The following is a 23,868-nucleotide window of genomic DNA, read 5'->3' as shown; positions in this document are numbered from 1 at the left end:
TTCTGTGATTCTATGATTAAGAATATCACTTACCAGTTTGATCGTCAGTGTCAGAAACTGCAACATAAGAAGAGAAAGTTATTTGGTGAGAATAAGAGAAGCTGGGAAAAACAATTTACTCAAGCATTATTATTACGCAGGAGATGAAAGCCTTGAAGGGAGATTACTAAACCAAAACTGCTTTTTGCTGATGCCCATGCAGAGGTTCAAGCTGAATCTCTGATCAGGATAGGTTGTTCAACTGGCAAGAAACTTTCTCTTTTACTAACTTTACACAATAGCTAACGCTTCACAAAGATAAGCAACCATCTAAAGCGATGTCTCAATTTTTAAGACAGCCTTGGAATTTAGGCAGTGTTTGGCTTCCTAGAACTACACTTTCAGTAGCCCCTTGAGCCAGTTTCTTTGATGTTACACAGTGTCACCACTATTGTTGAGCACAGCTGAGGCACACGCACAGGCAACAGTGCTTAAGAGAAAAGGATAAATTCTGACAAAAGCACAAGATACAATGAAAGAAGAACATAAAACCAAAGCAGTTGTCTTAAATCTTTTATCATTCTTAGAGGACAAAGCTTAGAGATGAGTTTAAGAAAACCACTACTTCGGACAACACTGAGAAACAAACCTATCTATGAAATCAAAGTGTTAAAATACATTTCTCTTGTAAATGTTTGTCTTGTAAACTTACAAGTATATGTCTTTTTTAACTAATCACCTGGAATTGCAAACTGGCACGTGAAAGTCAAACCAGATACATTCTCTATGCACCTTTATTGCACCGCTATCCCCTCAGCAGTCAACTGTGCAGGCCCGGCAGGAGCAGGTAGCACGCAGGAGGAACGCGCTTGCGATCAAGAGGACAGAATCAAACCACAGATAACCACAACTGTTCAGCAGTAGGAGCCACTGTCACTGAGCACATGCCTGCTCTGAATTGCCTGGCTGCTTTTTGGTGGCATTTTCCTGCTCGCTTTGCCAGTTACCATGAGTCAATAGATAAGAGCTCACCCCAGCGCTTACAGTCATCCGTCTACTGTCACGCATCAGCTATTCTGTGGGTGATGCAGCGACCAGCACAATCTGCCACAGCTATACGGACTCCTGAGATGAAGGGCACACAGTTCTTATTTGTTGGTACTACAGGGAAGACACTCTGCAGAGCTACCATGATGCTTTCCTCGTAAACAAGTACAAGCAGTAGTGAAGAGAGTTTAGCTACTTTCACTCTTAACATGCCTAACGCTCCCTCCTTTCTCCTCACTTCCACGAAACAGAAATGTAAGTTCTAATTCCTTCTGCAACTGTCCATAAAAAGGGAAAACCTGGAAAACAGGCACGTTAGCTAAGTTTCTTACCTAGATGTTGAAGGTCTTTCTCTTTATACAGACGAGTCACCCTCTCTAGCAGCTCCCACTTTTCACAGCAGCCTTTGTAGTTGACAAAGTTGCGAGCAAGAATTTCCTTCAGCTGTCGCACAGAGAGTGCATTGATATCTCCGATGCTTGTTAGATCAGAAAGGGAAGCCTTTCTCCCCTGTACCAGGTTATCTTCTGAGTCAGTAGACTGAAAGGGAACAAAGATGGAATGATTCTTGCTCTCAATACCTAGCACTACAATTTAAATCAACTTTCAACACGTGCGCTAGCAGGAATTCATGTTTGGCTGTACGTATAGCTTTGATTACCCTGGGAATTCCTCCCTCTATCAGAAACACAAGTCCTAGGGTGGAAATAAATAATTTCTATTATTATAGTATCCAAGTGACACCAGTTCTTTTTATATGTGGAGGACAAGATGATGCCAAAAAAAGGGGTTGATTGGGTCTGCCAGTGGTCAGTCTGAATTACTGTTTAGCCACCCATCTCTCTGCAGTAATGATTCTGTGGTAGCAAATACAGCCTAGAAAACCTGGTATTCCTTGTCATCCAATTCCAGGACACACAAACCTGTGTCTCCTCCTCTGTTGGTGCTTCTGCTGCATTCTCAACTCCTGTCACACCGACTTGGCTTGGGGGCACATAACCATTTGCCTAGAAGAAGAAATAAAGCTTTCACGAACAGCATCTCGCTGTGTGTCCGAAGGGAAATAAGCTCAATAGTTCAGCACAACTGCAAACCCTGCCCACTGGAAGGATGAACTGCAGCACAAGGTAAAAGCGAGGCATGCTCGCAGAAGGTATTTCCCATGCAGGACTTACAAAAACAAATAAACTTTAAACAAGTAAAACTTCTTGAAACCAAAGTGCAGCATCTGACCCTTTAAAGCCCTGCTTTATTTAAACCCTGATGGAGTTCTTGTACAGCACGATCCCACGTGGTGTTCTTGTGAGGCTGGATCAGGAGGAGACCAAATTTTTATATGTATCTATATACGCAATCCTTCACTGAAGTGTTGCAGTGTGACGTGGTGCGATATCACAGCTCTGATGGCACATTGGCTGTCAGTGCAAGGCTCTGTATAAGTCTCCTGTGTAACACAGCTCAAAGTCTACAGGTCATCTTCAAAGCACCCATACAGAAACACCTCTTCAGGTGGGTGCTGGACTGGACAAAGAGGAGTTGCTAAGTGAAGGACCAGCAGCAACAAAGCTGGAGAATGAGAAGGGGCAGTTGTTTTGAGCACTTAATAAAATGAAAGGAACTGCAGTGTAATTCTAGCTGAGTTGCCCTCAGCAGCTATCATTCACCTCTGTGGTCTACTGACAAAGGAGACTGTAATGTTACCATCCTACTTAGATAAGTGGTGACTTGTTAATATTTACAAAGCAAAAGAATAACAATAATGATGAAAGAGCCTGAACTGTAGCAGAATGTCATGCAAGTAGAGACAAGAAGCTGAAATGTATCATGGGGCAGTAAGGGAAGACAACAGAGCTGAATTTGCTGGTAAAAATTGGAATGGCAATATCCAGAAAACCAGAAAATGAAAAGGCCTTTTAATGATTGTAAAAAATGTCCTCCCAGGAAAACTATTCTTTTATACTAGATATATCTGCTGAGGAAGCAGAAGGCACATACACTTTCACAGCTCTGGTCCACTGGGAACTAAATAACACCTATTAACTTTGTAATAGAACTAGGACCAGATGTCAAACACTGAGTAAACTTCCCATACCAGATAGCAGAAAGACAAACAAAGCAAAGTCAATAAAAAATAATTAAGCTCAAATGCCCCGACAAGGTTTGTCAGAACTGCAGGGTTCATCATAAACTGAAGACTTAACAACAGACTCAGGTCTTGTCTTCTATAGATCTGAGTGCAGAAGACACTGAAAACCTCAGCCACCTCGCAATCATCTCTCTCATCAGTTTCAGTTCCAAAATTGCTTTAAACTGTGCTTGCTGTCCTGCACATGAATTAAAGAACAATAATAACCATTTCATCCAATACCTACATACAATTGTCAGCAAGTTGTCAACATCAACACATAAGATAGATCTGTGCACCAATACAGACATGAAGTACCAAAGGAACCAGTCACAGCCATTATCTAGTGGCAACAGCAAGTGTGGACCAGGGCACCAGAGAAAACACATCTCAAAATAGTGATGTTGTTCTCAGAGTGAATGTTCAATATATTCAGCACTGCCCACCAAATTAAATTCCACTAGTGTAGAAAGGGAATAGCACAAAGTTGGTGACAGCAAGGCAGTTTTACACAGCAAGGCAGTGTAAAATAACACATCTTACTTTCCTAATTATTCTGTAAGAAAGTGTGAGGTCCTCACTTCAAAATTAAAAACAAACCTGAGAAGAGCATGTATAAAATGCAACTGAAGTATTTTGACATCTGTTCTAAACAGAAGCCCTCCTTGCTTTATAAGCAGACATCTTTAACGTAAAACTTTTTTGGCACATTATCTACTTGGAAAACCTCATGCAACATCTTAGCAGTTAATCCATAAATAGAGATGAATGAGTTTGCAAAAGAAGGTTCTGGCTAGAGACTGTACCTGTTGATGTTCCTGAGCTAGTGAACTTGAGATGGGATCTGCAGACACTGGAGACTCGTCATGTGAGGTAGAAGATGCTGTGCTGGTTGGCGGGAGAATCACGAAGTCTTGCTGTCCAGAGGCACTAGTATTAAATGGATTTGTTCTTATCTGATCTTCCTGGGTAATTACAGGCTGCTGGCCAAGAATCAGAAATACCAGGTCCTCCTTTTCACGACACAACTCTGTGGAAATCTCACGGAGTGCCAAATAGTCTCGCAGATCCTTCACCTTCATCTTTATCAACTCTTCCCGCTGAAAAGCTGTGGCTCGGAAACGCTGGCATAGGTGGCAGAGAAGGGGACCACCTTCAGGCTGGTTTGAGCAGGACGTACAAAAATTCTTCTTACAGTCCAAGCAGATGTGCTGGTAAAGAGAAGGGAACAGAATCAAACCGATCCACCATGATCTGCAACAAAGGTGCACAACGGCTGCAGGCAGTGCTCCCCTACCATCTGGAAGGCAAAGTAAGTAGTAGCTTCTGTTACAGCATAATCAAAAACCTTCTAATTTATGAAAAAGTGCCAACTATGTTACTCATGTTCATGAGGATGAGGAAAAGGATTGATCCCATAAGCAGATCACTAGTTTCCACACAGTTCTTAGAAAAGCACTATTTACACTCCATTTACCCAGAATGAAATATTGTATTCTGAGACAATTCCCTCAAATGACAGGAGTTTTCTGCACCTTATTCTGGACCTGTTCATCCAGTTTAACCCACAGATAAAATCAGGAGATAACTATGAGGCAGCAGACTTTCAAGTAAATTACAGCTAGTCGTGTATAGCTTTACAAAACAGTGAAATAATTGCTCTGTGCATTAAGAAAGCTCTAGCATTGGAGGGAACCACTGAAAAACATTTCTCTATTTCATAAATTTAATACTTGCTATGAGTGACCTCCCTCCCCACCCACCCCCTTTTTTTCCCTCCAATTTGCTGCAATCACTAAATGAATCTTTCTTTCACCATAAGAGGAAAAGAAAACAGCAAGGCTTACAGTGTCTGACAGACATCAAAGAATTCAACATTTATTTATGCAATAAAAATAGCCAGCTTATTTTGAAAATAATGTGCACACTGTATGCCAGTTAGGTGCTAGACAGAAAGTGTTGGAAGTTTTGGAAATATTAGGCCCCAGATGTTTAAAAACTTTAAAAACAGATTAAATTCTGTTGTTTAATGTTGATATTTTATACTGTTCTGGTCTTGTCACTCAGGGCTCAATTTTCAGAAGTTCCAAGCACTCACAGTCCATGTTGACTTCTGCAGAAACTTGACTGTTCAACACTTTGGAAAGTCAAATTCTACATTTTCCAATAGGAACAGCGGCAGAACAGCCGCATTACGTGCCTTTTAAAAAGTCCTGAGGGAAGAAAGAACTGGTTTCAGTGCTGGTTAAAAATGCTAATTCAGTGTCTCAGAGAAGACAAGCATCTCTATGAAATCCTGCAATCCTGACCCTTCAGAGCTATGCAAAGAAAAATACACATGCAGAGTTGGAGAAGCAACAAACTCAGAGACAAAAAAATTGTTTCATGAAATGCTTCTAGTGATTAAAGAACATTTTTGACTTCACGGTTCAAAGGCGGCAGGTGTTTCTCATGTTTTAAAAGGTGTAAATATACTACTTGCTTACATAGGCTCCTTCTGATCCCCTTTACAGCCTGGCAGCCCCCTTGCTCCATACACACACTTATAATTATAACCGTCAGACTTCTCATTTAGACCCTGTAATAGACCTATAATGACAGTTAGGGGAAAGAATCCCAATTTCCTGCCTAAGCATTTTAAGACATGAAAATTTCTACCACAGAGAGAGTCTCTGGTCATGCAAACTTGAAACTTCATCTCAAAATTGCAGTTTGGGGGCCTGCCAAGTAAAAGTGACTTTCATCAATCACAAAGCAAGACAGGAAGGGCAATTTCCACATACCATCCAGTGCTGAGAAGTTTTCCTTAACTTGGTCATTATAAAAAACATTAGTATGTAACTGACTTTTTTTGACCCTATGATTGCAGGAGCAATCCAGTTTCTTGGGAAATTTTCAAGGCAGAGACAGGAACTAATGGTTGTGCGTGCATCTAGAGCAGGGGAACAAACACTCCACAAAGGCAGAGTAATGGAAAATAACCCCATTGACGACACTTTCCCCTCTCTCAATCACCCATCTCTGACAGGGGAGCAACCAGAACAACTGAGGAAAAAACAAACAAACAAAAAAACAAACCAAAAAAACCCAACCCTGCTTTACTCTGGCAGTGCTCCCCCATGCTCTGCAGACTGCCAAACTGGCTCCAAGGGGAACCACTGTACAGCCAAGGACCTTCCAGCCAGAAAACCCCTACTCGAGTACTTACATGTTTAGGTATCACGTAAGCGAGCACAGTACAAGGGCTGCATTATCCAACATGTCTTTTGCAAGCAATTAATGGTAGTAACACGAGTCTGCCTTAGTTATCAAATGATACATTTGAGAAGTCAAAATAAAACCAGGCATGTCTCTGGCTTATCAGTTCACCACTAGGATCCATCTTCAGAGAAAAAAAAAATTCCCCAGCCTGTATCTGAGCATCAAGTATTTAAACATGCACAGAAACTGTTTGCCGTATCTCAGTTTAAGCAGCTTTTACAGCTTTGATATATTTGTTGAACTCTGACTGAAAGGGCAATGATTGAAGACACTGTTCTCTTCAGAATGATTACTTTCAAATGCTGTTGTAAATTAAATCCAGTTACTAAAAGGTCAGACCACTTCTGAATGATGCTTACTAACTGGCAGCACAATCACAGGATGGTCAAACAGAAGTGAAATACTTTAAATCAGAAGCCTGTCCAGAATGGAAGCTGTTCCCGGTTGTTTGCTCTAACAGCTAGTCCCCCAGAGATACCAGGATGGGGCTTTGATACACTTGGCTCTTCTCTGTATGCAGGATAAAATGAAGACATGCCAACATTCAGGCTTTCACTACAGCTACTGTTGTTCAGGGGTTTTTTTTTTGTTTTTTTTTTAATCTTACACTCTAGCTTGCCAGGAGCTTTTTCTGTAAGTATGCAAAGAAAAGCATCTTCCTGAAAATGTCAGCCAATTTAAGGCACTGAAACCAGAAAATGGGGGAGGAAGGAATAACAATCTGACATATCCACCAAGAATGCCTGCCATAGCTTTCTCTCAACAGAGAAGGAAATGAAGAATGTTTGTTTTAAATTTAAAAGATTTTGTGGAATCAGTTTGCTGCAGAAAACCAAGATCAAAAAAGTCATCTAAGAGAAGGAAAACACCAAAAACACTCAGAAATTTTTGCTACCACAATTAAATTTTACATCTTTTAAAGATGCTCCAACAGTTAAAAGCATCTTATAAATCATGCTCCATTCAAACCTCCCTTACCCTAAACCTTTTAGTAGGTGCCATGTTATATGAAAATTGAAATACAATTACGATAAAAGATCAAGTACATAAGATACCACCATTCTGCTTTTGGGGGCTGTTGGTTGGTTGGTTTTTTAAAAAGCAAATCTAGGTTATCCTTATGGTCACCAGTGCAGAAGCAATTAATTTTTATCTATTGTATTTCAGTATAAACATTAACTGGACACTAGAGTTCAAAGGTACTGCCTCTCTTGGGTCAAAATGCAGGTTTTGGTGCTCTTGCAGCAAAGTGAGATTTCATAAACTTCTTGGTCCATATCAACAGAATTAAAGAATTAACATGGCTTACAAACATGTCAGTGTTCTACAGGTTATGTACTCAGTTCTTTATCTCAAATTGTCTTCTGGAGACCAAGGACTGAGGGATGAAGGTCTAGCAGACCTTCCTGCAGCTGTTTAAGCTTTGCCACCTGTAGCAATCTAGCTCAAGTCAGTCCCAGAGATTACTGCTCAGTAGCTGTGGTGGCAGACAGAGGGTCGAAGGAAGGTTTAGGGAGACCTCCTTCACAATACAGAATATAAACCTCAAACTCATTTTCATTGATAGTCTGCACTGAACGGGAGCAGCTGAGACACAAGCACACATTGTACTCTGCTGCCCCAGTTACACTGACAGCCAGCTCCCGCAGAAAACCAGGGAAGTCTGCTGGGGGCAGAAATGTCTTAAATTGCTTTAGCAGATCCTCTATGATTTGCACACCAGAGCTTTACCTAGCCCCGATCAGTCACCCATCTGGAGCAGTACTGGGGACTCTTATACAAGGGACTGCTTTAAAGACAGTTTATATTAGAACATATATTTTAGAAGACACCAGGAAAAATGGGACCATGGTTCTACCACTGCTACTGTATATTTAACTGCATGAATTGTTTTCATTTCGAAAGCAGAATCATCTACATCCTCTATTTGCTACTATGCAGAAGAGTAAGCACTGGATTCAGAATAATTTTTTCCACGAGTGTTTGCAAAGACACACCACATTAATGAGGACAGCGTTAAAGGCAACGATGTGTGGAGTCATGTGCAGTGACTGCACCATTCCCAGCTGACCCAAAATCTGTCTGCTGTCAGAAAAAGTCTAAGCATACTTACATACCCAAAATATATTAACATATAGACCCAACACCCAAAATACATTTCCAAAATTTAAATTTGTAGTGATTTCTGGAGCAATAACACTTCTCAGTGCAAAAAGGCATAAACATCCCTGTTGTTCTTTGAGTAGAAAGCAACAGCTCTGCAAGACTTATATTTCTCAGATATGTGCCAGCATGCATGAATAAAAAGGTGCAAGAAAGAAAGACCAATTTTTTTAATTTCCCCATCTAATCTAAAAGGGCTGTAGCCAAAATTCACTGTAATTTTTAAAGTTCTAACATTATTAAGTTCAGTAACATGCTATATATAAGACACTTCCTAAGCCACAGAGTTTGGACTCTGAACAACCTTCCTCACTAAAATATTTTTCAAACAGCATTATAGGAACCACCATGCCCAAATAATGTCCCAGACAGGGTCTGTTGTCTAATTAAAAATCTTGTGCAACAATTATTTTGGCACATACATGCTCACAAGTTTACGAACAAGATAAAATGGATTTGGTCTTTTTTTTTTTTTTTTTTTTTTTTTTTTTTATTCTTTGGCACCAAGCCTCAGCAATTCAACACACACCCTCAATAAACTTATATGGCTTTTCAGTTTGAGCAACAATAGTTTGGAAAAGAGAGATCTACATCTTCCTTTACTGAAAGCACAAACAGATTACTAAATTTCTTGCCACAACTTTTTTTTTTTTTTTTTTTTTAAAAGGATATTAGTGTTTTTAAATAACAAATTTAAAAACTCATGTTCAAGTTAATGCTCCTTTAAATGATTATAAGCAGTTTGGTTTTCTTCTTTCAGCGCCTGGGAAAGCCAAGTGTACTGAAGGTTAACTACCACATTTCCAGTCATCTTTAACTACGTCCGCTAATTGCAAAAGAATGACTAAAGACACAGAAGCAAAGGCAAGCTGTCTTTTGCCATATGGTATGTCCTAAAATCAGAGGCCTCTAACGTGAACCCGTTTCTCTTCACATTGGCTTTTTGTACCTAAATGAAAGTCAGATGGCATACTGCAGTCGAACTGAACGCTCCCCTAAGGCAGCGGTGCCAGAGAAGACGTTTGCGACTCACCTTCCTAGAGGAGTTGTCGAAGTGCACCCCACAGGCTTTGCAGCTCTGTTCAGAAGCAGTGGGAGACGGGTAGGAGCTGTACCCGGGGTTGGAATAGGCTTGGGCTCTGGCTCCCTGCTGCGGCTGCGGCTGCATCTCTTCGGGTGAGCCATCCAGACAAAACCAATTACAACAGCTTGCCCACATAGTAACTGAAAGTGGAAAAGATACACATTAGTAGTAACATGGGAAACAATGTTAGCTAAAGTGAGAACAAAGCATAAAATGCACATTTAAATTTTCCACCAGCAATTCATTTTTGACAGTGTGTTTGTAAGTTTTGATCTTTCCTCTAACTTACAAGCACATGCAAAAACCACACACCCAGTCCAGCACGGTATGCCTTTGGTGAGAAAGCACAAATAAACTTCAGGATAGTTATTACTGGAATTTCTTAGAGTTAAGAGATTACAGAAAAGATAAGATAAATTTTATGTTCCTGTTGGCTGAATAAGACTTTGTGATCAAGTCTGCTGTAACAGGCTGTCTCTATTCCATGTAAACCATAATATACTGACTTTGGGTTTTGTGCACTGGGAAAAGAAAACAGAAACTCAAATTATGTCTCATACGTTATTTAAATAAAATCAGCAGCAAGATCATAGATGGCTATTCTTCAATTTTATTCTAAATCCCTCTACAGATTTTCAGCTACAGATCTAAAAAGACAAAAGACAAGGAGAGTGGAGCCACTGATTTAACATATGCCAGTTCTCAACTGAATTTGCAGCATTACAAGGCTAAATCATCACACAGCAAGTAAATGTCAGTAACTTAAGAAAAATCAAATATTAGCTTCTGGTAACTTGGAAAAAAACAATTGCATCTGAGACACATAATTGCCGTTTTTGTTTTTTTTTTTTTTTTTGCAAGTCAAATAATGACATAGATAGATGGATATACACACACTTACCTAAAATCCTTACAGTCCAGTGCAAAATGCACAGTTTTGGAGTCTTCTAAGACCACCCATGCAGAAGTATTCCAGAAACACACTGCTATAAACTTGCTTTTGGAAGTTTACAAAGAAATCTGAATTCATCTGGGCATTCAGTTTCTAGAGCATACACCATGTGTCATCACTTACTGGTAAACAGAATACAAATTGCCTCCTCTGCATTTCTGCATTCACACAGTAGTTCCTGGACTGTGTTTCTTTTATGTCTTAAAAATCAGGTCCATCACTGATAGTGTTCAGCAACTGCTCAATTTTATAAACTTCTGGAAAGAAAACATCTCTCAGCTACACAGCCAATTAATTTCTTTTGCCTCAGTAAGTATTGCCACTGTAAAACTCCAGATACCCAAGGGAAGGGAGCTGGTATGAGTCCTAGAGGTTATTTGGTATAATATACCAACATAGTGTTCTGTTGATTTTTTTTTTTTTAAGCTGTGTTAAGTCTTTTGGGTTGATGTACTGGAATTGGGAAGCTTTTGCAGTTTGGTGGTGTTCCAGCATCTGTAGCTTTAGTGGCATCTTTAATCCTTTCAAAATCTAGCTGAATTTGGCTCGTCAAAGTTACTGCTGTCACTGCAGTGGACATATGCCTTTCAAAATCCACAATGGTGAGCTTACCAATGGACTCTACCCTGCAGGCTCAGCAGATTTTAATGTTTAAGTGAAAATCTACAGATTCATGACGTGATAAACAATTCTTAGTTTAACTGATGTGCACAAAGCTGTAGTGTAAATTGCACTTAGACTGGCAACTAGATCTTAATAAATACATGGAGAGAACCATTCCATGAAGAAAAATAACATATCATCCATTTGTATTAGCTCTGCACTGCAATCAAAACACACTAGATATCATACATAAAAGAAACAATTACTCTTTTTCTTTCTGCACATTAATTTTCAAGCTATCAGTCACCCTCAGAAGTTAACACATCCTTTCTACTGCAAAAATACTGAATTTCTATTTTAAACGATGCTGTTTGGAGGCTTAATTTGTTCCTAGGAATTGCAAATCCAAACAACACAAAAGCTGCACAGTCAAACAAGTATTCACAACCTCCACATCAGTGGAAAACTGCACCCATAGTTAAGTTCCCTTCCTGTTTCAAGGACCCCTGCAAACTGAAGGCCACCCACGATAACAGAATACACAAATGCTACTGCCTGCCCCCAAAACTTTGTTTTCCTAAAAAAAGACAGCCCACTAATTCACTCTGGAACATTGCAACATGTCAAACATTGGGAAGAAAAACACAAGGGAGTGCACAAACCAGGATAAAATAAGACAGAACTCAGCATTCAGCTGGAGTTGTAGTTTTGTGTAATTGCCAGAAATGAAAAGATTGACAAAAGGCTCAGATGTTGCTTTAGAAGAACCTTAATCCTGCTCAACTACAAAAGCATGGAAGGGAAACGTCCATAAACAACTAATAACCAGGACCATCCTCTGATCTGTAACATTTTTCCAAAGATATCTCCCATCTTTAAGAGAAAGGAGCACATGGAAACACGACAGCCATTCCTACAACACAGGCACACTACTTCAGCTTGTACCAGTGTATGTCAGGTTTTAATTACTTAAGGACCTATACGCATAGGTGTAAGTTTAAGTTAGGGCTTGTCTACGTGCAGCATTTACATTGACAAAGATGCTTTGCTGAAAACCACTTTGTGCTGATGGTTGATAGCCACACAGAAACGGACAGCTCTCACTTCACTATCAGCATTTCAGGAGGCTGGTGGGTTCCTGCTGAGCACGTACTTTGCACTGTGAGCACGCATCCCACGCTTCTTTTGTGCCACTGTCAGCTGTTACACAAAGCGGGATTCTCCTCCAGGCACACCGAGAGATACCTGCCAGCCAGCAGCCATCGTCTCTCAACACAGCGGACAGGTCGGGGACAGCACCTGGGCGATGCCGCAACCTGCTCCTCTGCATCTTGGACTGCTCCAAGGGCAAGAAAAGGAACTCACAAACGTTTCCACCTCTGTCCAGACAGTGGCCATCATGCTCTGCATCTCAGTCAACATCACCCCAACTGATTCTGTAGATATCTACCACCATTTCCAAATTCCCAGCAGACCATAATGGCTGAAAAACACGAATTACACTGTTGATACCTGGAACATGCAGTGGATGCTACATGGGAACTTAAAATGCTGCCACCAGTTAGGCAAAGCTTTGCTAACTGGCAGCTATACTACCAAGCAGATATGACTGAGGCTTAAGATGCTAAAATGTCTCCTTATCTGCCTACAGCCGCACTAAGACAACAACAAGAAACGCAGGTAAGATTGGGCAGCTGCTTCAAGAGGGATTTTTCCTTGTTCTGTACAACAGACCTGAGGGAATAAGCACGGCCAGTGGGAGAGGAGTGGTAGTGGCCAGCAGAATTTCACAGTGAAATTTCGGGATGGCAATTTCCTAGGTATCTCTACAATGTTTGCTACAGCCTAATTATTCCCTCATTTATTTTGTTACCCATTCAGAGGTATGTGGTCAGCACCATCCAGAAAGTGATAATTTCTGTAAGCAACGCTTTGACGGATGGGTTGTTGTTACAGATGTGGCAGAGTTTGAGCATCATAACTAGAAAGCACCGCCCTGTGTAAAGCCTGTCAATCCTTTGCAGATGAATGGCTGTTCTATATGCAAGGAGCTCCACAATTATGCTGAAGTGACAAATAAATGCCCAGTCAAAAAAATTTACCAGTGGAAAGAGCTACTTCTTTGTTGTGCTCCAGGGCTTGGTAAATACTTACAGTAAATTGACTAATATGAACATGTAGGTTTGGTAAAATTAACGACACCATAGATTTCAGGAATTCTCAAGCAACTTCTTGAATAAAAGATGTTGACTTACTGGCATGACTAACGTTACAGGCATTACTGATACTGGCAGTCTTCATCATTCTTGGACATGATACTTATACTGGCCAATGGGAGCCGCAGAAAATAAGTGTTTTAACTACACAGCTGAGCGTGTTTTTCAGAAACTGAAAGCTCTATGGCCAGCACTCAACAGATGACTCCCTGCAGCCAAAAAGTACCTGCCCTAAATTGTAACTGCATGTTGTGCTTGGGAATATCTGCAAGAGCAAAGGGAGAAGGAGCTTCACCAAGGGTGGAGATGCAAGATCAAACAGTCTATCCTGGACCTGCAAACACATCCACCCACATGGCAATCATTACGCTGGGCTTGTTTTTGGGAAGGGGGATTGTTTTATCTTCTTTCTTGAGTCTATATAAGGAAAAGCCAGAAGAAATCCAATAAATATTGGACAAGGCAGGGAGTTGCTTGCCATGCTCTGTGGGCAAAGCAGTGCTAGCACTCTATCATGCTCTGCTGGACTGCCTTTTTTTTTTTTTTTTCATATGAAGCTGTGAATGCCGTGATTCTCTTCACTGATTTTAAACAGAAGAGTGAAATTCATTTCACCACCTGTTCATTACCATGTCCTATACATCACCATGAGTTTTGTATAAATTTGCAAGCATGATTTAATTCCGGAGGAAATACCAGTGACGTCAAAGTTTTCCTCCCATACACTGTTGAAGATAGTATTCATAATGCAAGCCTGGATTTTTATACTTTCTACCTTCATTAAAAAAAAAAAAAAATCTGAACTCAGGTTCTCACTATATATGCAATATTAATGCCATAACCTTGCTGGCTGGAGTATCAGAGATTGCTGTCTACATACAGGATTTATTACACACGCTTTGTGGATTTCTGTCAAAGGGTAGGCTTTGGCTGTATAGGAAAACTGTGGTTTATGTTTGAATATAAAATTTCCCTTTATTTTCCTAAGAGTGCAAACAATAAGGGACTAGAACAAGCGAAAGGAACAGCTCTCAGAATCATTGAGCTTTCGGCTGTGTATAATAAAGCTCTCAATGACTGTCTGGCTTCTCCTTCTCATGACTGCTCAGGAATTTGGGGGCTGGAATGCAGTAGCACCAACAAGACACTTGGGTTAAGGGATCAAAAGGAACTGAGCTCCCACGGGCAGCTGATTTTGCTCCCACACGAGGAGAAGCCACAGCAACAAGTACTCCTCCTCCTCCTCCTGAGAGGCCTTTAGCCACTGGAACACCAGGGCTGATGACCCTTGAGGCTACTGCAAATGGAGAAGGGTGCCAAAAACGGAGGGAGATGCAAGACAAATAGCAGCTTTGCTAGGGCATGCTTTCCTACAATAATGTTTGCTCATTAGCTCTATCAGCTGCCCTCGCACCTCCTAACTTAGAGGAAGACTGCTCACCACAATGAGCTGCTTTTCTATTAGCTCCCTGAACCATCAAGCTCGTCTTTCCATCTCATTTATCAAAAGGCCATCCTCCTTGACTACCTCCTTACTACCTTTCAGACCCACCCCCCCCCAAGATCCCAAACTGTCCTCTCCTGTTTTTCAGCAGTTTCCATGAGATTAATGCAGAGCGTCTCAGTCTTCTCACTTTTTGCTATGTACCAGGGAACTGCCAAACTGCGGAATCCAGTAAGGTCTCTGTGCTTCAAGTACAGGTGCTATACAACAATGCATATCCAACCTGTTATCCATTGTGTGGCCTCCACAACAGCAAAACCACATTCATTGGTAAGACACAACTTTCAAGGCAACACACCAAGACAGGGATTAATGCTATTCACAGAAGCAGTAGTTTCTGCCATTTCTAGTAGCCTGAAGATCACCATAATCTATTCAGAAAGCCAGAACAGGGCACTGCGGCTTTAAAATACTGATGTTTTGCTGAAGTACATTTAAAATTACTACTTTTGCATTATTATTCCATGCTGTATCCCCTGCAAAATTCATCACATCCCACTTTCATGAATGCTGTTTTGCAATGATTTAAGTATTTAATGAGTTAACCATCTTGGTTCCTCATTAATAGCATTGTACAGTTGCTCATTGTTACAATTTACTTTTTTTTCAGTAAACCCACACTGATAAGAAATGCCTTGCTAAAATTAGTTTCACTAACAACCTACCACTTATAAACTGAATTCACAGCTTGCTTGGTCAAAAATCAGTATTTACTTGGTAACAGAGCTATCAAATAATCTACTCAAATGACATGCATGAAGTATTATTTTTATCAGCCTGTGTCACAGGCACACAGACCTGAATTATGATAAATGGGAGCAACCATATGTTGGGACAGGTGGAAAAGTCAGCAAATTAGCCATTCACAGGAGGCACAAGGGAAGGAGGCAGGTTGCCAGTCTGAGCATGATATTTGCAAAGGTGGTGTCTTAACCTGTACAAAGCATGAGAAAATGAAGACTGGGGACCAGCCCTGGCTATCTATCACAAAGCATGTAAATCTAATTTGCCAGATACAACAATTGGATTGAGCACATAATATTTTTACCTAGGGATAGAAAAAAAAATGTGTTTATGAGTAAAGGTACTAGTTCACGTGTGCCCAAGGTGACAGCACGCACATCTTGAAAAAATACGTAAATAAGTATCAGCACTGTATCACAGCTAGAAACCTGAGTGTTCAGAGGGAAGAGACTGAAATTTTGGTATGGAGGGAGGAGACATTTTTCCATTTTGTTCTGTGCTTTCAAAACGTCTAGAGACATTTCACATCTTAATCATCTAAGTATGCAATACCAATAATCTTTACAAAGACAAATACATGATTGCTCACCAGTCTGATCAGCAACTTTGATGTCAATCTAAAATTTTTCAGGCAAGAAACTGCCCAGCTATGAAGGCAGAGGACAGAGTATTCAGGTCAATCTGCACCGAGCATAGTCAGAACTGGGTGTCCAGGTTAGTTTCTGTGGCATCTTGGTCAGGCTTCTGTGTATCTAAGAGTGCCTATGCTGCCGGGCACATCAAGGCTAGCGGTTGTACTGGAACAGCGTCTGCATACTCACGTCCACTGGCTGCTTTCAATGGACAGAACAGGCTGATACTGGCACCCCATGCCCATACGCTGTCTAGATCTTCCCTGTCAGATATGGACAGTACATGGCTGGTAGTTCAGCCTGTGCCTCCTGGTAACCATCTTCAGACCCTCTTTACTACAGCATGACACAGCCGCATCTGTGCTCCTCCACCTCGGAGATGCCTTCAAAGGCCTCTACGTGCGAGCGCCAGGCGTCTTAGAAGGCAGGAGATGCAGCACATCCCAACACGACCAGCCAGGAGCCGGAGCGCAGCACACAACTGGATTCAACAGTGTGCATGCTTACTAGGTGCACTGCTTCACAGAGAGCACGAGCCCCAAGGAAGAGAATTTGGCTGCACACCAGCATTTTAATCAAGGAAGTGACATCCTTTTACCACAGAGCAGAAAGTAAACAGCGCAGCCCATTGGGGCAGGGTGCAAAGCAGTGCAGGAAAAAGCTGAAATGGGGCTGCAGTAGTTCAGCACAGAGACAGCCACACACAACTTCACTGAAATGCTATTGCCTTAAATTATTGCTGATTCCAAGAGAAGTACCAAAAGTAACTTCCTAGTTACATGGTACAGAGGAAACCATCATGCAGACAAAGATCCTTTTATACTGCTATAACCTGGTTTACATTGGCGTAAATAATTTGCAAGGTAAGCCCTTAGAAAATTTGTTTAAATGAGAGGAAAATTAAGAATTAGAGTTTTCAAATACATGAAAAAAATACAGTAGGTATTCTAAGAACATTTTGCAGTTTTATCAGTGTTTACTTGTAACAGAGCATGCTGATAATTTGATTTGCAAGCTTACTCTCAGCAACACTTGCTGATGTTCTGTTTGTTAGATTTACAGATAGATCTTCAATGAAAGCGCCTTTGCCCATCAGCAAATCCCACCAATACTGCTACAAGCATAAGGGATCTAAGCTTCAAGCACCTCTTTGAAACTAGAGCGCTGCAATTTTCATTTTAAGATCGAGAAAATGCTTTTAGAAAGCTGTGTGATTTATAGAGCATTGCACGGGAAGCTAATTCCAAAGGCAGAAACAGAAACCCTCTCACTTGACTCTCAGCCTTGCACCTGAATTGCACACTCAACACTCACCCACTTTCTCTCTCTCCTCTGTAGCACAAGTAAAACCAAACAATTTTTCCCAATTTTAACATGAGAAGCTTGGAAATCCTGTTTTGTTTTAAAAGGAATTGGTTACCTGGGGCGTGTATTATTTCAATATAAACTGTTTATTTTGACCCAAAATTGCACTTTATATATTGAAAAATATTTAGATAAAAAGTTCTTCTTGCTATTAACTGTAATTAGGTCTCTAGACATCTGCCAAGAGGGAAATTCAACAGCAGCCTTTTTCTTTTGCAAGTCAGTGACATTCTTCCAGCAAGTTAACACAAAACAAAACAACATGATTAATGAAATCATGTGACTAGTTTTAGAAAATTATTTCTCAACCAGTCTATCTTAATTCCTTAGTCCCTACCTCTTCCCAAGTAATGTGCTGTGACCTCAGATAGACTATCTCCCTTCCACCCTCCTGCTATGCTGAAAAAGAATTAAAAAATACAGTGCACTTTTCACACTAGTATGGTATTCATCAGCATGACAAAATTAAGTCAGCTGTAATATATAGCATGAACCAAGTCAGAAAGAGAAGAAAGAAAACTCTGGAGAAGCAAGATTCCAGAGTAGTCCACTTTGTTACCACTCCCACCCTCCTAGCATCGCTGCGTGGGTATACGTGTGTCTCTATCCTTTGTCCCACAGACAAAAGTGGCACTGAAAGTGGAAGCTCTCTGTCAAAACTTTAGCAATGAGCAGTCCAGGAATCCTAGACTATCACATACCATTTCAATCAGTCCTTTTCATTACGAGGAAAAAGGTCAATGCTGGCTTGCGCTCTGAATTTTCTTCTCTGTTCCTTCACATCATCACAAGTCTTCCTTGGATTTAGTTTCAGCTAGCTGGTTTTTTCAAGCAGTGGGTAGCTGCTAAAATTGTAATTGCAATATGGAGCAATAAATTGCTAAATGAAAACCTGAAAATTTAAATAACTCTGTAGCTTCCTTAACCAGCTCTATTTAAAGGAGGTCGTCATTCCCTACTCTCCAGACTTCATCTCAAAACCCACCTAGACCACTCTTCCATGACAGCCACATGGCAATAGCTGGAGGAGGTTAGCTGGATTTGTGCCCACCTGAAAGCCAGAAATGGTGTCTAAAGGCACAACATAATGCTACAAATACCTCACTCTCTTTGCAAATTTTACATTGCCCAGAAAGAGAAGGTTGCGCAAACTAAGATTCTGCTGTGCTGAAGACTGCTATGAACTAAATGACTTCAGCATTCAGATATTACAAACAGGCAGGAGCAGTTCCACAATTTAACCAGGGACATCAGGGGAACAGCTTTGAATCGCCTCAGGTTTCACCATGGAAGAAGGTAACCACTGTTGGATGGCTTTAATGATACTCTTTTCCTAAATGGGCACAATGCAGGGAGCTGGAGAAAAAAAGGGAGGAGAAAGGATGTCAACTTGTATTTTCATCATATCACTAGAGTTCCCACTTCAGATAAAAAGAGATCAAGTTATTTCCGTCAAAATCCTTGGCCCAAAAGGCCTGTGATGACAGCTGCACATCTTGTTTCATTGTGACAGAAGGTTTCTCTCCAACTGGATAAATTACATATTCATCAACAGTTCATCTTTGGAATGAAGCACAAGCATATGGGGGCAGTTGAACAGAGGAGAAAGAGAGGCATTATCCCAGACACAGCTCCACAAACTTAGAAGAACCCTTACCCCCGATCTACAGAGGCAGGGCAGGAACACAGAAAACAGGAGGCATCTCACCACAAATTGCAGCGATGTGCACAGAAACTCCCTAGCCCACCTGGTGTACAAGGATTCAGAGAGATGAAGGACTCTAAAGCAGCTGCTCCCAAAATAGAGACAGTTGTAAGTACAATCTTAAGTATTGCAGTGTTATTCATCCAACAGCTGAGCTTGGGTTGGAGGTGGTACAGTATCAGCCAGAATTACAATAAGTTTGTCTAAAATTGGGATTGCAGTTGGCACTAACGCTCTGAAGACTCCGTGCTATCACTCTCTCAGACACCCAGAATTAAGCGTGTTTGCTGATAAGCTATACCAGTTGGAAATCCCGTAAATTACTTTTCATGCCAAGCTTCGGGTTCATTTTTAAACAGTAAACTTCTAAACTCTTTTTTTTTTTTTTTCTCTCCCCGCCTCCCCCGAAATCAAAAGATAGCCTCAAAATTCTTCACACACAAAGCCTACTCCCCCCCCCCCCCCCCCCCCCCTTATTTTGGGAGCTGTTAGTAGAAAATCGACCTAAACCCCATGGAATTCATACACGTGGAAAAGTGCACATGCAGTAAAACTGCATGCAACAAAGATCTGTGCAGACTGGTAGGCACCCTCTAACCTATTTAACTGTAGCCTAAAAAAAGATTATTTTTATTTGGCTAGACTGAAAGAGATCTGAATGTATATAATTGAGGCACATCATAACAAGTACAAACACTGCAGACTCATTCCATAGCTATGCCTATTCCAAATTAATCCGAATTCAAATCCAAACTAGGTGCTGAAATAGAATAAAATGCAACTGCATATTATCTCCTTTGGTAGATGTGTACAAAGACCGGCACATACGTCACATCTGAAACTGTGTAGAAAGCTCTGTTCTCCCAGACTGCAGAAATACTTATGAGTTTGTCAGCAGTTAAAGAAAGATCCAGGATATTGAATACAGTACTGAAAAGCAAAAAAACTGAATACTAGTTTTGTTACTGAGACAACAAAAGATATCGGAATAAAAAAGTCAGTTTATTTATGGCTTAGTGACCTCATCTGTGGATAAGGAAAAATACCCCACTCTCACTTGAAGTAAGTTAGTAAAGGTGAAATTGCACTCTTAAACCATTTCCATAAATATTACCTATTATTTTTGTGCCAATCTCCATTTAGCACTGAATCGTTTGAAATTCAAAATTGCTTACGTGCAGCCCTGGATAAGAGCTTGAAAACTGAGGGAAAGTTCAAGCCTTACCATCCAGTGTCTGTCAGTAGGACTAGCATGAACTACTTATAACATTCGTGGGACAGATGTTGTGAAAAAGTTGATTTCCAACCATCCACAGTGTTTGTTTCTAGAGCTGAAAAATTCTAAATTGGTTTACTTTACCACTGCCCTTGTTCAACTGCCATGCATCTCTTCTTCCAGCCTCAATCTCTGCAGAACATTAAGGACTAGTAAACCCAAAACAATGCAAACTGTAATCTGGGCTTTATTCAAACTGAAACACGAACAAACCCAATAGCCATCTTATCCTGTATTTTTGGTTACTGAGTTGAAGGGTAGCATCCCTAGGAGATTCTGCAAGAGCTCACACAGGAGCATATATCATGGCAGAACATTAAAATTCTTTGTCAAGCACTTTAAGCACCTGTGTGAACTGCTAACAGAGGCAGAACAGGGCATCATTCAAAGGCACAGCTCACCTAAAACTGCTGCAATTTATGTTGTTCAAAACAGAAAGTCAGAACTGCTGAACATGGAATCATTGTTGGATCCAACCTGTATAAAATATATTTTTTTAACAAGACTGAGAGAATACTAGGTAATGAAAGCTTCAAACAGCCTTTAAGGACCTGCATCTTCTGGATTCCCTATCTTTGTCATGAAGAGGAAACTTCCCATATATGGCCCAAGCCGACAAGCAGACTTAGGGTCACATTTCAGTTCATGGCTTTTGGCAAGCCCAAGCATTCAGACATCATGAGTCAGTGCTCCAGAAATCATTGGGTTTTATAAACCAATAAATCTATTTTATTTTGTTTAATTTGCCTTGGGTTTGTTGGGGTTTTTATCTCAACCTTTGCAGTACACAGGCATCATCACGTTTCATTTTGCTTCTCTGTAACTGGGAGGAGCACTTCTTTCCATTCTGGGTTTGTTTGCTTTGTAAAATGACAGACAAGATTTTTGTATTAGATTAAATCCTGGTGTTGGGGCATTAAGAAAATAAACATATCAACCATCATGGAAGCTGGGAACAGATACTATGCTGTCTTGTACTTTCACACAGCCCTTTAACAACAAACACTTTTTAAATAAAACCTCAAAACATCTTCACTTCTGTTCTTAGATCCCAAACAAATAAGAATTTATCTGGCATTTCAGCACAAGCAGACATCACTTTGCTGCTAAGAAGCTCCCTGCAACACAATCTTTTCCACCACTAACCTGATAATATCAACATGAACTTTCTTCCATTTTGAGATCTACTGTTTTCAGCTCAATAGTTCAGCAGAAACTGCCCCATTTTTGATCACACACACAAAATCACATACCAGTTATTCCTATTTAAAAAAAAAAAAAAAAAAAAAAAAAAAAAGACCTGAAGTTCAACAAATCCCATCGGGTAATTATTTTCAGATTAATAATGGGATAAATAATATGGGACAATTGGGGCTGAAGATTTTTGGTTTCAGTTTCTAGCTCTGTTACAGACACTCTGTGCATCTAGCCCACTTCAATTCTCTGTGCCTCAGTTTTCCATAAGTAAAATACAGATAATACCTCATCAGGGAATGGAATCAAGTTAATATTTCATTTCTTTAAAGCAGTACTGCATTCACAATGGAATTAAATACTTTCAGAGAACTATCACAGCTCACAGAAGTAAGGCACTTCTGGGAAGAAACAGTTATAGCGAACAACCTCCTTGCACTTCTGCAGAGCATCCTAACAATTTCACATTAGAAAAACACACATATATTAAAAAAAAAAAAAAAAAAAAAAAAAAAAGGACCAGACAAGATGATTTTGAGTTCAACTTTGTTTCACACAAGTGCAAAAGACAATGCAAGTACAGTTAGTTTTTTGGTCTTTTTTTGTTGGGGTTGGTTTGTTTAATTCTTTACCGAGTTCACAGTGCAAATTATGGTAACATGCAGAATAAAATATTGCTCAAAAAGTTTGTTTTTACTTAATGAGGCATTTTAACTAAAAAAAAAAAAAGCGTCACTGACAAATCTGGCCTTGTCAAAAAAACAAACAAACAAACAAAAAACAGACAGACATTCTTGGTACTTGAGACAAGAATAACGTGTGAAGGAGGCAGCACACTATCAAATTGCTGTTTAGAAAAACATCTAGGATTTTAGATTTCAAATCTTTTGTCAATGTTGTAAAAATTCCTTTTCATTTAAAAGTTCAGAAGGTTCCATAAATATTTTTAGACTGTTTCCTCCATCATCAAGGATTAAAGCTGATCGGGCAAGTATACAGTAGACAGTAATAGTTTATATCCTTTTCTTCACATTTGTTTCTATTAGGGGAATTTTTAGGAAATACTACCACTTATTACAGATTTAATTTCAAGCTTGCATCTGTTATTCCAGGCAGAGCAATAAAAGCCTTAGTTTGTATTATTAAGAGTCACATCCAGAAGTAAAAAAACAAGCTTAGGCCTCCATAATAATATCTTACCAAGTTACTTAGGTTTTGAGCAGAACACCACTTGCAAAACACTGACGAAGAGACAGGACTCATTCCAAGAACGATCATCTTACTTCACTTAGACAAAGTAAAGCCTTTCATGAATTAGGCTTGGGTTTGGCCTGCATTCTCTTCTATGAAAAGGCTTCATTATATGCAGTTGAACACATTGTTTGAAAATGTGATACAAATGGCATTTAATGCAGCAAAAGGTGAGCAAACTAAAATGGTAAAACTGTATTAAACGTGCTATATGTTATCTCTAAAATACACACATTTTGAAAATCTTTAAATAGGTTTTCACCCACAGAAGAGTTCAGAGATGGTATCAGCACCACTCAACTATTAGATAAAGCTATTTGCAGATTGAAGATGTCTCTGAAGGCAGACATCGGCAGATAAAAAGAAATGCTGCGAGTACTTTGTTTTTAAGTGCATTATTTTGCTATATACAAGTAGTCATTTACTGGTGCTTTGAATTCCAACTGCATTCTCTATGCACATTTTGTAGGGATTGCAATTCACTTCTGAAGCTCCAGCAGCAAGCTAAACAATGTATTTCAATTCTTTTCAGGAATTTCTTACTTCACTCAGAGTGACTTTCTTGATCTAGTTATTTCCATTGCAAAAAACAGTCTGTGATCTGTCTTCAAGTCAGAGAAGCAAGTAGCAAGAAGTATAAATAGCAACAGGAATAGAAAGAACAAGAAGTTTGTCAAAAAGAAGGCTGAGGTTTGGAGCTTTATTTTTATTAAATACCTGCATCAACTCCCTCTTGCTTCTCTTCTGCATAAGAGACAAGATCTTAC

The 23,868-nt window shown here is 40.0% G+C and overlaps 1 protein-coding gene and 1 long non-coding RNA gene across 5 annotated transcripts in view; one reads left to right on the top strand and one right to left on the bottom strand.

The window, feature by feature from the left end:
• The window catches only part of RFFL (ring finger and FYVE like domain containing E3 ubiquitin protein ligase), a 33,853-nt gene that overhangs the window by 3,284 nt on the left and 6,701 nt on the right, over positions 1-23,868 (bottom strand). For 3 of the 4 annotated variants that reach the window (XM_030027651.2, XM_030027652.2, XM_030027648.2), the window contains 5 exons: positions 9,609-9,799; positions 3,958-4,362; positions 1,950-2,033; positions 1,359-1,566; positions 34-57 (listed from right to left, as the gene is read on the bottom strand). In XM_030027651.2, the coding sequence (XP_029883511.1) occupies positions 34-57; positions 1,359-1,566; positions 1,950-2,033; positions 3,958-4,362; positions 9,609-9,794 (907 nt within the window). In that variant the 5' untranslated portion in view covers positions 9,795-9,799. Of the gene's footprint in view, positions 1-33; positions 58-1,358; positions 1,567-1,949; positions 2,034-3,957; positions 4,363-9,608; positions 9,800-10,560; positions 10,579-23,868 lie in introns of those variants that run through there. The other variant, XM_041126624.1, reaches the window with a different exon arrangement.
• Positions 2,029-5,579, top strand: LOC121233586. The gene is made up of 3 exons (XR_005933339.1): positions 2,029-2,153; positions 4,131-4,463; positions 5,219-5,579. It is a non-coding gene; the product is annotated as an uncharacterized LOC121233586 (long non-coding RNA).

The sequence above is a fragment of the Aquila chrysaetos genome, chromosome 10 (genome assembly GCF_900496995.4).
Source record: "Aquila chrysaetos chrysaetos chromosome 10, bAquChr1.4, whole genome shotgun sequence".
In the NCBI taxonomy this organism is placed as follows: Eukaryota; Metazoa; Chordata; class Aves; order Accipitriformes; family Accipitridae; genus Aquila; species Aquila chrysaetos.
This window is presented reverse-complemented; position numbering and strand designations above follow the sequence as displayed.